This window comes from Sphaerodactylus townsendi, linkage group LG03 (assembly GCF_021028975.2).
Source record: "Sphaerodactylus townsendi isolate TG3544 linkage group LG03, MPM_Stown_v2.3, whole genome shotgun sequence".
Lineage (NCBI taxonomy): Eukaryota > Metazoa > Chordata > Lepidosauria > Squamata > Sphaerodactylidae > Sphaerodactylus > Sphaerodactylus townsendi.
The window spans coordinates 32378-44639 of NC_059427.1; the positions used below are offsets into that span (position 1 = coordinate 32378).

Sequence of the window (12262 nt, forward strand, 5' to 3'; positions counted from 1 at the left end):
ATTCCCCTCCCCAGCAGGGAGTAGAGAAAGTTTCCATTTGGGTGTGGGGTTTCCGTGGGGCAGCCATGGGGTCTGGAGAGATCCTACCAGTGACTTTCTTACTGATGGTGCTTGTGGCTCCCTCCATGGTTCACGGAATGGAAGGAAGAACCAAGCCCCCAGGTAAGCACGGCTGGGGGGGTGGAGCGTATGGAGGAAGGGGGAGGGGCCTCACAGACCCACCCACATGGTTATTTCATTTACTTCATTTCCCACTCTCTTCTACTGTCAGGCCAATGAGAATCTAAAACAGCTTACCTTCCCCACCCCCCAACTCCCCAACTCCCCAGGGGGGTTGGCCCCCAGAGCGCCTAATTATGTACCCTGCTTACTGCTGTAGCTACCTACACAAACCCTGCAGGGAAGAACCTGCCCCGCCCCGATTTAGACGTTTATATATATTCCTACAAACAGTCCTTAACCGTAATGTTGTAAATATGTTAACAAATGCATAAAAGATTTTCTTTGCTTAGTCTAACCCACAAGAGGGTCCCAATCTTTAAGAAAAACTTTCTAATGTTTTATATTTTAACAATGCCGATAATTTCTCTATCACTGCATGTTCCCGAAGTTTATTCAGCCAGTCTTCAGCAGTTGGGATATCTTCTAGTTTCTGGAGAGAGTTTCAGAGAGAGTTTCAGTTTTTATCTTCTATATTGAGCAGAGAAATTGACCAATAATTTTTTTAACATTACTCAAATCCAGGTGATCTTTTGGCAATAATGCAACCACAGCTTCGTCTCCCTGAGTTCAATCTATCCTTCATTAGATGCTGTGGTATACAAATTATTTATTCTGGTTAATTATGTGTTATAAAAACATTCCAGTAAATCCATCAGTCCTGGAGTCTTTTCTCAACTTCAAGCATATTAAATCAAAACAACTCTTCTCTTCTGTGGGCAGTTTAACACATCAATGTTTCAAAAAAAACTGACTTTATTTCCATCACCCCGACAAAAAAATAACCAGATATAATAACCCTCATCATTAAAGCATTTTCTGAACTTTTCCAAGAGGCCGGGCGCCTGTGCATTGCGGGGGGGTGGGGGGGGCTCAGTCCTTTTAGCTCCTCCCATTGGAGAAACCCGAAGTTCTTTCCCTGCGAATAGCTTGTCAGAGAGAGACAAATTCTTTCCTTTTCCTCAACATTTTTGATGGGATCTCTGTCAAAATTACTGTTTCCTTTGCACCGGGGTCTGTTTGGGGGTAACTTCACGCAGGGGTAGGGAACCTGCGGCTCTCCAGATGTTCAGGAACTACAATTCCCATCAGCCCCTATCAGCATGGCCAATTGGCTATGCTGATAGGGGCTGATGGGAATTGTAGTTCCTGAACATCTGGAGAGCCGCAGGTTCCCGTAGGGCAGGGGTAGGGAACCTGCGGCTCTCCAGATGTTCAGGAACTACAATTCCCATCAGCCCCTTCCTGCATGGCCAATTGGCCATGCAGGAAGGGGCTGATGGGAATTGTAGTTCCTGAACATCTGGAGAGCCGCAGGTTCCCTACCCCTGCAAACAGTACCTGCAATTCCAGCCCCCCTTCCTCCGCCTCCCGTCTGGGGGTGGGTGGGGGTGTTTGTTGTCCCCCAACGGTGACCCTTCTCTCTGCCCCCCCCCGTCCTCGCCACAGCCCCCCACTTCCTGCTCCAGTGGAAGTACGAGTGCTACTTCGCCAACGGGACGGCCGGGCAGGTGCGCTACCTGGAAAGGTACATCTACGACCGGCAGGAGCTGGTGCGCTTCGACAGCCGCCGCGGGACCTTCGAGGCCGTCACGGGGCTGGGGGAGCCCGTCGCTCGACTCTGGAACAGCCAGAAGTTGCGCCTGGAGGACAAGCGGGCCTCCGTGGACTGGTTCTGCCGCGACAACTACGCGCTCGACCAGCAAGACGGCGTCGCCGCCTGGAAGTGTGAGCTGGCGGGCGGGCGGAGTAGTTGGGGGGGCGGGGGCGGGAGAGCGGCGGGAGGCGGAAGCAGCCGGGGGAAGCAAGGGAGGGAGCGATCCCAGTCTACATCAATGGGATAGAGTCAGCCTGATAGAGTAAAGGTGACAAATTCCTAAGTCCCTATCTAGCCACTAGCTCGCTAGTAAAAAAAAACAACCCTCTGTAGGATGAGGCAGGAAACAGCGCACAGTCCCTTTCTTCCAACATCTGGAACACCCACCCTCTGGCCTTTTAAACAGCTGCAGTGCCAGCCAGCCAATCGGGCGAAGCTCCTTAAAGTTAACCCCTTACATTTCTTTATCCTCTGACAGAACTGCACTTACAATTACCCCTCGACCTGCAGACCGTCACAGCGTCCTTTTCTCGATCTGTGCTCTTCTGGATCTCCCCTGTCTCTAAAGTTCTCCCTCTTCTCACTCCCCAGTTCAGCCCACAGTGACAATTTCCCACACCAAGGGTGACCCCCGGGCCCACCACAGACTCCTCATCTGCACCGCGGCCGGTTATTATCCCTCGGAGGTGACCATCCGGTGGCTGAAGAACGGGCAGGAGCAGACGGAAGGGGTGGGATACGCGGATGAGCTCCAGAACGGGGACTGGACCTTCCACAACCAGGGGATGCTGGAGATGGTGCCCAAGCGGGGAGACGTCTATGCCTGCCAGGTGGAGCACAGCAGCCTGAAGGAGCCCATCACCGTCCTGTGGGGTGAGAGACTCGGGGGCTTCCCCCTTTTCCCCTCTCTTAGGGACACACAATCCCACATTGCCGGAGGGGAGTTCCAGGCTCCTTCCTCCACTGTGAGGAGCTCAGACTGAGCTGACCCAGCTGGTAACTTCCCAGGGAGGGTTCCGGCTGGACAGGTGGTGTCAGATCGAGTCCTGACCTTGCAAATAAATTCTTACATGTTCCACAACCAAGATGGAACGAAAGGAGGGGGAGAGAAAGGCAGGGGTCGATTTCTGAGATGTCCCTCGCCGAAAGGAGGGGGAGAGAAAGGCAGGGGTCGATTTCTGAGATGTCCCTCGCCGTGGCTGTTCACCAGGGGTTCCTGACCCAGTTTTGTGTATTTTCACACCATTCTGAAGGTGGCTTCTGGTTCCTGCAGACTTGTGGAAGAGATTGTGGAGTCTCTTCAGGCCTTCCTCTCCTTTCTGGGAGGTTCATAATTGCCAAGAAAGATGCCTTATTTTGGGGATTTGGCTGGTCTGAAGAACAGGGCCCCAGAAGCCCCACAAAGTCCACTGAAGTCAGAAGCCCTGTGGGGGGGGGGGTGTCTGGAGACCCTCTCTGTATCCAAAGGACCCCCTGCTCTCTGCTAAGAGTTGCTTTGCCTCTGTTTCGAACCAGAGGTCTCAATCCGGGACATTTCCCCTAAAACATTTATCATTTGTTAGATTTTCATCAAGGCATATTTTTGTTCTCTGCTTCGCTTTGATAGTGAAAACACTGTAAATGCCCCAGGAATGATGCATCTCCCACCACTCCACACCCTGCTCCTTCCAGGAAGTGGTGCAGGATTTGAACGGGAACTCAGACATGCAACCTTCACAGCCCAGCCTAGATGCTGGGATCTGTAAAATCTGGGCTGAGTGTGGGCCACGCCCTTGTGTAGCTCCCAGACCGGATTCCCCTTGAGAAATCTAATGGCTAAGAGACCAGCCTGGCCCCGATCTGTCTCCTCACGTGAGGCTTCTTCCTTTTCCCACAGAGCCAAAGATGTCAAACTCTTCCAAGAACAAAATGTGGACCGGAGCCTTGGGGGCCGTGCTGGGGGTGGTCTTTGGGGCAGTGCCAGTCTCCCTCTACCTGAGGAATAGGAGAGGTAAGGGCCATGGGGTGGGGGGCTGGAGAGAGAGGAACGGAATGGGGAGGGGGCGATCCCTTCCAGTTTCTTCTCCCCACCTCTGAATTTGAGGCCCCCAGTAAACACCAGGCACCTGGTTGGGGGGGGTCTCTTTCTTCTGGTTCTGCATACAAAGTTGGTCTGCAACTATTAATGTAAGCCCCCCCCCCCAAACCTGACAAAAACAGAAATTTTGCAAATCTCCCTCTCTTTCTCTGTAGTATCTCTCAACACACCTGCAGCAGGTAAGGGTCTCTGTACATCTCCTCCAATTATGTTACTTGGTTTTAATCTTACCTGGAATGTAGGAACAGCCCACGGGTTAAGCTGGCTGCACAAAGCCACTGACATTTTGCACCGACTTGTGAGTGTTCCAGATACTTCAGAAACGGTATCTCTGTCATCCTTCCCTGTGAGGTAGGCCAGTGGTGTTATCACCTGCACTGTAGATGGAAGATGCAGGTGCGAGTCATCCCTGAGGCCTGATGGATCTCTTCCGTCCTCCCCACCCCCAGCATGAGGCTGTGTGTAACTCACACACCTTCCTGCATAACCTGCCTGACATTCCTAAAATGAGCAGAAGAGGTAGAAGAAGGAATCTTTGATGCCTCCCTCCTTCCTGTTGCATTCCCAAAACAGAGAACGGCAGACTAAGATGGTGAAAGGTCTGGAATTCTTCTATGAGGAGAGACTTAGGGAACATGGCTATCGGGATGTTTAGTCTGGAGAAGCGTAGGTTAAGGGGTGACATGATAACCATGTTTAGCTATTTGAAGGGATGTCATGTCGAAGAGGGAGCGAGCTTGTTTTCTGTTGCCTCAGAGACTAGGACCAGGAGTCATGGGTTCAAGGTGCAGGAAAAGAGATTCCACCTAAACATTAGGAAGAACTTCCTGACTGTCAGGGCTGTTCAGCAGTGGAATTCACTGCCTGGGAGAGTGGTGGAGTCTCCTCCTTTGGAGGTTTTGAAACAGAGGCTGGATGAGCATATGTGGGGAGTGCTTTGACTGTGTGTTCCTGCATGGCCAGGGGGTTGGACTCGATGGCCCTTGGGCAAGGTGACCAGATGTCCTGCTTTTGGCAGGACAGTCCCACCTTAAACCAATTTGTCCCGCGTCCCACGGGTTTTTTTAACTGTCCCAATTTTTGGAAGGCAACAAGATTGCCTTCTAAGGCGCTCCCGCTTCCTGCCCTGTGACAGGGCATGGAAACTGGGGAGTGCCCCCAAAGGCAGTGTGCTCCTCAGGCCACACGCGCGTACTCTACTCATCACATCGCTTCCTGGTCCTGGTTGTGGCAGACAATCTGGTCACCTTACCCTTGGGGTCTCTCCCAACTCTGTGAAACTCTGAGCAGGTTATAGGGAGCTGGAGAGATCTCTGCCAGGGTAACAGCCAGTGTGGTGGTCAGAGTGTCAGACTAGGGCCGTGACAGCGAACCTTTGGCACTCCAGATGTTATGGCCAATTGGCCATGCTGGCAGGGGCTGATGGGAATTGTAGTCCATAACATCTGGAGTGCCAAAGGTTCGTCACCACTGGACTAGGGTCTAGGAGACCCAGGTTTGAAGTCACACTCTTCTACGAAAGCTCTCTTGGTGACCTTGGGTCAGTCACACACCCTGAGTTAAACCCACCTTGCAGGGTTGTTATGAGGCTAAAACTGAGGATGAGGAAAAGATGTTGTAAGCAGCTTTAAGTCTCCAGTGTGGAGAAAGGTGGGGTACAAATGGGATAAATAAAAATAAATAAAATCAATCAGTTCTTTCCCGGAGTACAACTGGGCCTTTATCCCTGCCTAGATCAGGGGCAGCTAATATAACATATTTCCCTGTTTCCTGACAGGGCTCATCGGTTAGGCCTGACGGCCACAGTTCTGACATCAGAGAAATCATTTTCTTCAGCAAACAAGATTTTCATACAGATCTACTGATCTCCCTCCCCTGAACACAAACACACACACAGGAACCGTCAGGCCGTACTTTGACTGAATGATGCTGAAATCGCTGGGACTGCTAGAAAGCTCCCGATTTGGCGAGAACTGCTAACAATTGCTGCTTCGAAAAGGCTACAAAAATTGTATTTATTACTCTTTGTTGATGACTTTTACTGGAGAGACTGTTTCACTTTGGGATTTTTTTCTCATTAAAAAAATACTGTATAGAGAGTTGTCTGTGTGAGTTCTGGCTGAGCCTCTCCGTTTAGATTTTATCACACCCCCTCCTCTGAGGAGCTCCAAACAGATTACACAGTTATCACCCCTCACCCTATTTCCTCCAACGACAATCCTACAGGGTAGGGTTGTGTCAGACCCTGGGTCGGAAAATAATAGAAACTGTAGATTTGCTCGAAGTTCTTTATTTCGAGGCATAAGGCAAACATCAGCAAAGACAATTCTGGGGCTTCTGCGCAAACTACTTGCCTATATCCCCCAAGCTCCCTGCCCCACGGGAGCCAGTTAAAAGGAGGAAAAGCGAGGCGGGGGCACTTTGATTCTCTCCCCACCCGGCCCGGTGCAAAGGCAGGCCTGGGATGCGGTGAGAGGGGGGCGGAGTCATCCAGCAGGAAGGGGATCCTGGGGGGTCCTGGCCAGCTGTCCCCCCCCTTTTTTTGCACAGGCATGACCTCCCTCACGCCAGTCAGCATTTCGGTGGGAGGGGGGAGCGCTCAAAAAGAATCCGGTTTCAGACTTGTTTGCACGAGTGAGCGGGGAGATGGGTGGGGGCAGCGAAAGAAAAGAGAAGGGGGTGGGGGTGGGAGCAAGGTCAACCTGCCTGGATGGGAAACAAGCGGCCCCGATTCTCCAAATGGGAGGGGGCGAAGCAGCTCCGCACCCATTTTAAGCCCTCCTCCCCCCGTTACTCGACTCACCCCTACAATCAGGAGATGGTGTGTTTGTTTGTGCCAGAGGTCTCTCTGTCTTCGGAGCTTCTAACTTCCTAATATTTTGAAATTGCCCCCCCCCCAGTCCTCATGATGTGCCCCCTCCCTCCGCACCCTCAAAATTCCCAAGGTGCCCACCAGGAGCTGACTCAGATGGGAGACCACAGCCCAATTCTCAGTCTAACTCGCCTACAGATAGAAGGCTGGGGGGTTGGCCGGAAACAACCGGTTGGAAGTAGCTTCCTGCTCGGAGGGAGTCCTTCCTTGCTTGCAAAGTCTGGATCAGGCCTGGAGTGAGACTCAGCAACGTAAACACTCACCAGCAACTCTTCTTTTGCAAAGGGGATTTCACCTGGGGAGGGAAGAGAAACAGTTTGCCATGGAGACGGGGCACTGCTTAATCCAGAGAGGAGACTCAAAAAGGGCACCGTCATGAGGAAGACGACCTCTCCCCTTCCCAGTCCTAAGTACAGGGAGGGGGTGATCAAGTCTTTCCTGAATTCCTGAGTGAGTGAGGAGTGATCCCAGAGGCGGCTGTGTCCGCTGTCCAGGGTCCTGAAAGGTGAGAACTCGTGCCTTGGATTGGGCCAGGCAGCTGACACCAGAGTCAATATCTCTCCCCACTCCACCACTCTCTCCTGTTGGCGCTGGAGAGCTTCCACACCTTCTCCTCCTCTCTTCTGTGGTCTGGAGAACCACCTCTCCTTCTGCCACCCCACTCATTGCCTATGCTCTTCATCCCACAATCTTTCCTGGTGTCTGCCCTTCAAATGGCTCTCCTCTCCTCTACCAATGCAAGGGTCTTCTCTGTGGTGGCCCTGTTCTTATAGAATGCTGCATCAGAGGATGTGCACGCTCTGTGGGGCCTTGGTAGCTCCCTCTGGCCTTACACAATGGAGCTTTTCCAACAGGCATTTAATTACTTGTTGCTGTCAGAATGAGATTCTTCTGTCATTTGGGGAAAGGGAGCTGGGCCAGTGGAGCTTGCTCTCACTCTGGTGTCAGCACTCCCCCCTGGCCGGGCCAGTTGGCTCTCATCCTTTTTGGTGTGAAATGTTTCCTATCCTTTGTACTTCCTCCGTGGATGCTGTGTAGGCTTTGTACTTTCTTACTTTCTCCTTTGATGTTGTGGGAACAGGGGGTGGGCACCTTGTGTTCAGAGGGGCAGGGTAGGCAATGGGAATTTAAGCCTCTCAGAGTCCTCTATCCGATTGTTACTCTTTGATTGCCAAATAAAAGCTACAGTTTATAACTATGGTTTCTTTATTTTGGATTGAAGTCGTACAGTTGAGTATTTCTTGCAATTCTTGTATCGTTTCCACCAGATCCTTTTACTGTTGGGTCATTGGATGAAGCCATGTTCCATAGCAGACTTTTTTGTTACATTGTGTTGCATATTTATTATTATTGCTTTAACAGTCTAGGCAAGTATCATGAATGGGAAGAAAACTGTCCCAAGAAAGAAAGTGAAAAACCAAAGATTGTGTCACATCATACTATCTTGGCCCAAGGATATTTAAGGGAAGCCCTGCATAAGAAGACACTGAAAGTTTTGATGAAACTTGGGATCCATCAGGAGAACTCCCCAACCCTTCTACTTCATTTTTTTTAACTAGCCTGCTGGATCAGACCAGAGTCCATCTAGTCCAGCTCTCTGCTACTCGCAGTGGCCCACCAGGTGCCTTTGGGAGCTCACGTGCAGGAGGTGAAAGCAAGGGCCTTCTGCTGCTGCTCCCGAGCACCTGGTCTGCTAAGGCATTTGCAATCTGAGATCAAGTAGGATCAAGATTGGTAGCCAGAGATCGACTTCTCCTCTATAAATCTGTCCAAGCCCTTTTTAAAGCTATCCAGGTTAGTGGCCATCACCACCTCCTGTGGCAGCATATTCCAAACACCAATCACACGTTGCGTGAAGAAGTGTTTCCTTTTATTAGTCCTAATTCTTCCCCCCAGCATTTTCAATGAATGCCCCCTGGTTCCAGTATTGTGAGAGAAAGAGAATTTTTTTCTCTCATAAGAACATAAGAACAAGCCTGCTGGATCAGACCAGAGTCCATCTAGTCCAGCATTCTGCTACTCGCAGTGGCCCACCAGGTGCCTTTGGGAGCTCACATGCAGGATGTGAAAGCAATGGCCTTCTGCTGCTGCTGCTCCTGAGCGCCTGGTCTGCTAAGGCATTTGCAATCTGAGATCAAGGAGGATCAAGATTGGTAGCCATAGATTGACTTCTCCTCCATAAATCTGTCCAAGCCCCTTTTAAAGCTATCCAGGTTAGTGGCCATCACCACCTCCTGTGGCAGCATATTCCAAACACCAATCACACGTTGCGTGAAGAAGTGTTTCCTTTCATTAGTCCTAATTCTTCCCCCCAGCATTTTCAATGAATGCCCCCTGGTTCTAGTACAGTGAGAAAGAGAGAAAAATTTCTCTCTGTCAACATTTTCTACCCCATGCATAATTGTATAGACTTCCATCCTATCCCCCCTCAGACGTCTCCTCTCCAAACTAAAGAGTCCCAAACGCTGCAGCCTCTCCTCATAAGGAAGGTGCTCCAATCCCTCAATCATCCTCGTTGCCCTTCTCTGCACTTTTTCTATCTCTTCGATATCTTTTTTGAGATGTGGCGACCAGAACTGAACACAGTACTCCAAGTGCGGTCGCACCACTGCTTTATATAAGGGCATTATCAACTCCTTTCCTAATTTATTATCAACTCCTTTCCTAATTATCCCCAGCATAGAGTTTGCCTTTTTCACAGCTGCCATGCATTGAGTTGACATTCCCATGGAACTATCAACTAAGACGCCCAAATCCCTTTCCTGGTCTGTGACTGATAGCACTGACCCCTGTAGTGTGTGTATGTGAAGTTTTGGATTTTTTGCCCCTGGTGTGTGTACTACCTTTACATTTAGCTACATTGAACTGCATTTGCCATTTCTTAGCCCACTCACCTAATTTATCAAGGTCTGTTTGGAGCTCTTTCGCAATCCTTTTGTGGTTCTTACCAATCTCTACATAATTTGGTATCATCTGCAAACTTGGCCACTACACTACCCACCCCTACTTCCAGGTGTCATTTACTTAATAAGCTAAAAGAGCACTGGTCCCAAAACGGATCCTTGGGGGACACCACTCCTTACATCTCTCCATTGTGAGAACTTCCCATTTATACCCACCCTTTGTTTCCTGTTCCTCAACCAGTTTTTAATCCATAGGAGGACTTCCCCTCTTATTCCTTCCTTGCTGAGTTTTCTCAACAGTCTCTGGTGAGGAACTTTGTCAAAAGCCTTTTGGAAATCCAAGTAGACAATGTCCACTGGTTCCCCCTTATCCACATGCCTGTTTACAATTCTCAAAGAACCTTGTAGTAAGTTTGTAAGACAGGACCTTGCTCTCTACAAAAGCCATGCTGACTCTTCCTCAGCAGGTCTTGCTTTTCTACATGTTTTCGAAATAACTTTATCTCTAATGATAGATTCTACTAATTCTACTAGGAACAGATGCTAAAACTGACTGGCTTGTAATTTCCTGGGTCCCCCCTAGACCCCTTTCTAAAAGATTGGTGTGACATTGGCCATCTTCCAGTCTTCAGGGATGGAGGCAGATTTCAGGGATAAGTTGCATATTAATGTGAGAACATCAGCAATTTCATGCTTGAGCCTTTTAAGAACTCTTTGATGAATGCAATCTGGGGCCAGGGGATTTGGTAGCATTTAGTTTATCAATGGCTGCCAGAACTTCTTCCTTGTCTACCACTATCTTCGCTAGTTCCCTCGGATTCACCTCCTACAGCTTGGTTCAGGTGCAGGAATTTTCCTCACCTCCTCTTGGGTGAAGACAGATGCAAAGAATTTATTCAGCTTCTCTGCAATCTCCCTGTCATCTTTTAGCACACCTTTTGTTCCTTCATCATTCAACGGGCCTACCGCCTCCCTAGCTGGCTTCCCTGCTTTCTTTTGATGTACTTTGAAGAACTGTTTATTACTAGTCTTGATGTTCGCAGCTATGCGTTCCTCATAATCCTTTTTTGCCTCCCTTACAGCTAACTTGCTTCTCTTTTGCCAATGCCATTTGTGTCTCTCTCTGGTATTCTTCTCATCGGTTAAGTTGGACTTCCATTTTCTAAAAGACATCTTTTTTTTTCCTAATACCTTCCTCAACCTCCCTTTGTTAACCATGGTGGCTTTCTTTTGGACTGTCAGCTGCCTTTCCTAACTCAAGTGAACACATTCCAGCTGAGCTTTTAAGACTGTGTTTTTAAATGGGAACCTCCAAGCACCTTAACCCGGACATTTTTGACTCTCTTGATTTTCCCTTTCAGCTTCCTGCGCACTATCCCCCTCATCTTTGAGAAATTTCGCTTTCTGAAGGCAAATGTAACTACCTTAGTAGTTGTCCACTTTGTTCACATCGCAGAGATACTGAATCTGGATAGCATTGTGGTCGCTGTTCTCTATCGGAAACTCAACAACACTTTGACTTCCTGCACCAGGTCCTGGGTCCCACATAAAATTAGATCTGGGACTCCGCATCTCCCTGGTTGGTTCTAGCAAACCATCTGCTCCTAAACCACAGTCATTTCTAGCATATCCAGGAATTGTTTCTCTCCTTACCAAGTGATCTTGAACATGTATTTTTTCCAGTTTATATGGGGATAGTTAAAATCATCAATAATACCCGCGACATTTTGTTTTTGTTGGCCTCTCTCTAATTTTCTTTTTCCATCTCCAGAATCCTCTTAGGTGCACTTTGGTCAGGGGACGATAATATATTCCTAATGTTGAAAGCTATGCTTCACCCCTGGTATTGCTATCCACGGATGCTTCACAATGTAGAGGAATCAGCTCCCCCTGCTCTTGTCTATTTTATGTGACACTATGTATCTTTGATGTAGAGGCCCACCCCACCCCCATCACGCCTTCTGTCCTATCCTTCCTGTAACGGAGCCTGTAAATCACGGGGATAACAGCATCCCACTGGTTCTCCCTCATTCCACCATGTTCCTGTAATGCCTAACTATATCCAATGTCCTCCTTCAAGAACTCCTGGCTACTCCAGCTCCCCATTTTAAGGAGGCCAAAAGTAAAGCTTCTACTAATTAGCAAGCATAGAGACACTGCTTGTATCACTCCTGCTCTCCTGTCCCTGAAAAACCTGGGATTTGTATAATGTGTTTTGCCCTCTAGCCTTTTGTAGACACTTTCACTTATTACATTGCTATGCTCCTCACTTGTATGTGGTTGATTTAGAAAAACCTCCCTCTCTGTCTGCATCCCCATGGACTCTGTATTCCGAACCGAAGTCACCTCAGCTCCTGTCGGCTTTCCCCCATATTCTTTCCCCCATATTCCCCCATATTCCTCTCTGTTGACATTATCTACCCGATGCATAATTTTATGGACTTCAATCATATCCCCCCTCAGACGTTTCCTCTCCAAACTAAAGAGTCCCAAATGCTGCAGCCTCTCCTCATAAGGAAGGTGCTCTAGTCCTTCAATCTTCCTCGTTGCCCTTCTCTGCACTTTTTCTATCTCTTCAATATCCTTTTTGAGAT

The 12262-nt window shown here is 49.1% G+C and overlaps 2 protein-coding genes across 3 annotated transcripts in view; one reads left to right on the forward strand and one right to left on the reverse strand.

Annotated features, from left to right (window-relative positions):
• The window catches only part of LOC125428824 (mamu class II histocompatibility antigen, DR alpha chain-like), a 47277-nt gene that overhangs the window by 9356 nt on the left and 25659 nt on the right, over nucleotides 1–12262 (reverse strand). The gene's annotated exons all lie outside the window — the stretch shown is intronic.
• LOC125428823 (H-2 class II histocompatibility antigen, E-S beta chain-like) lies at nucleotides 44–5936 on the forward strand. 2 transcript variants are annotated; one of them, XM_048489503.1, is made up of 6 exons: nucleotides 44–162; nucleotides 1669–1947; nucleotides 2408–2689; nucleotides 3693–3806; nucleotides 4049–4072; nucleotides 5671–5936. In XM_048489503.1, exons 1-6 carry the CDS (start codon nucleotides 66–68, stop codon nucleotides 5682–5684), a joined length of 810 nt encoding a protein of 269 aa, XP_048345460.1. In that variant the 5' UTR covers nucleotides 44–65; the 3' UTR covers nucleotides 5685–5936. The 2 variants fall into 2 exon arrangements, with proteins under 2 accessions (XP_048345460.1, XP_048345461.1); XM_048489504.1 differs by lacking the exon at nucleotides 4049–4072.

What these genes read in the sequence shown, in the direction of transcription:
- LOC125428823 (XM_048489503.1), top strand. Translation starts at nt 66, where the DNA reads ATGGGGTCTGGAGAGATCCTACCAGTGACTTTCTTACTGATGGTGCTT. An exon ending in AGGAAGAACCAAGCCCCCAG is followed by an intron (nt 163 to 1,668) that starts GTAAGCACGGCT and finishes TCCTCGCCACAG; the next exon opens with CCCCCCACTTCCTGCTCCAG. An exon ending in GCCCATCACCGTCCTGTGGG is followed by an intron (nt 2,690 to 3,692) that starts GTGAGAGACTCG and finishes CTTTTCCCACAG; the next exon opens with AGCCAAAGATGTCAAACTCT.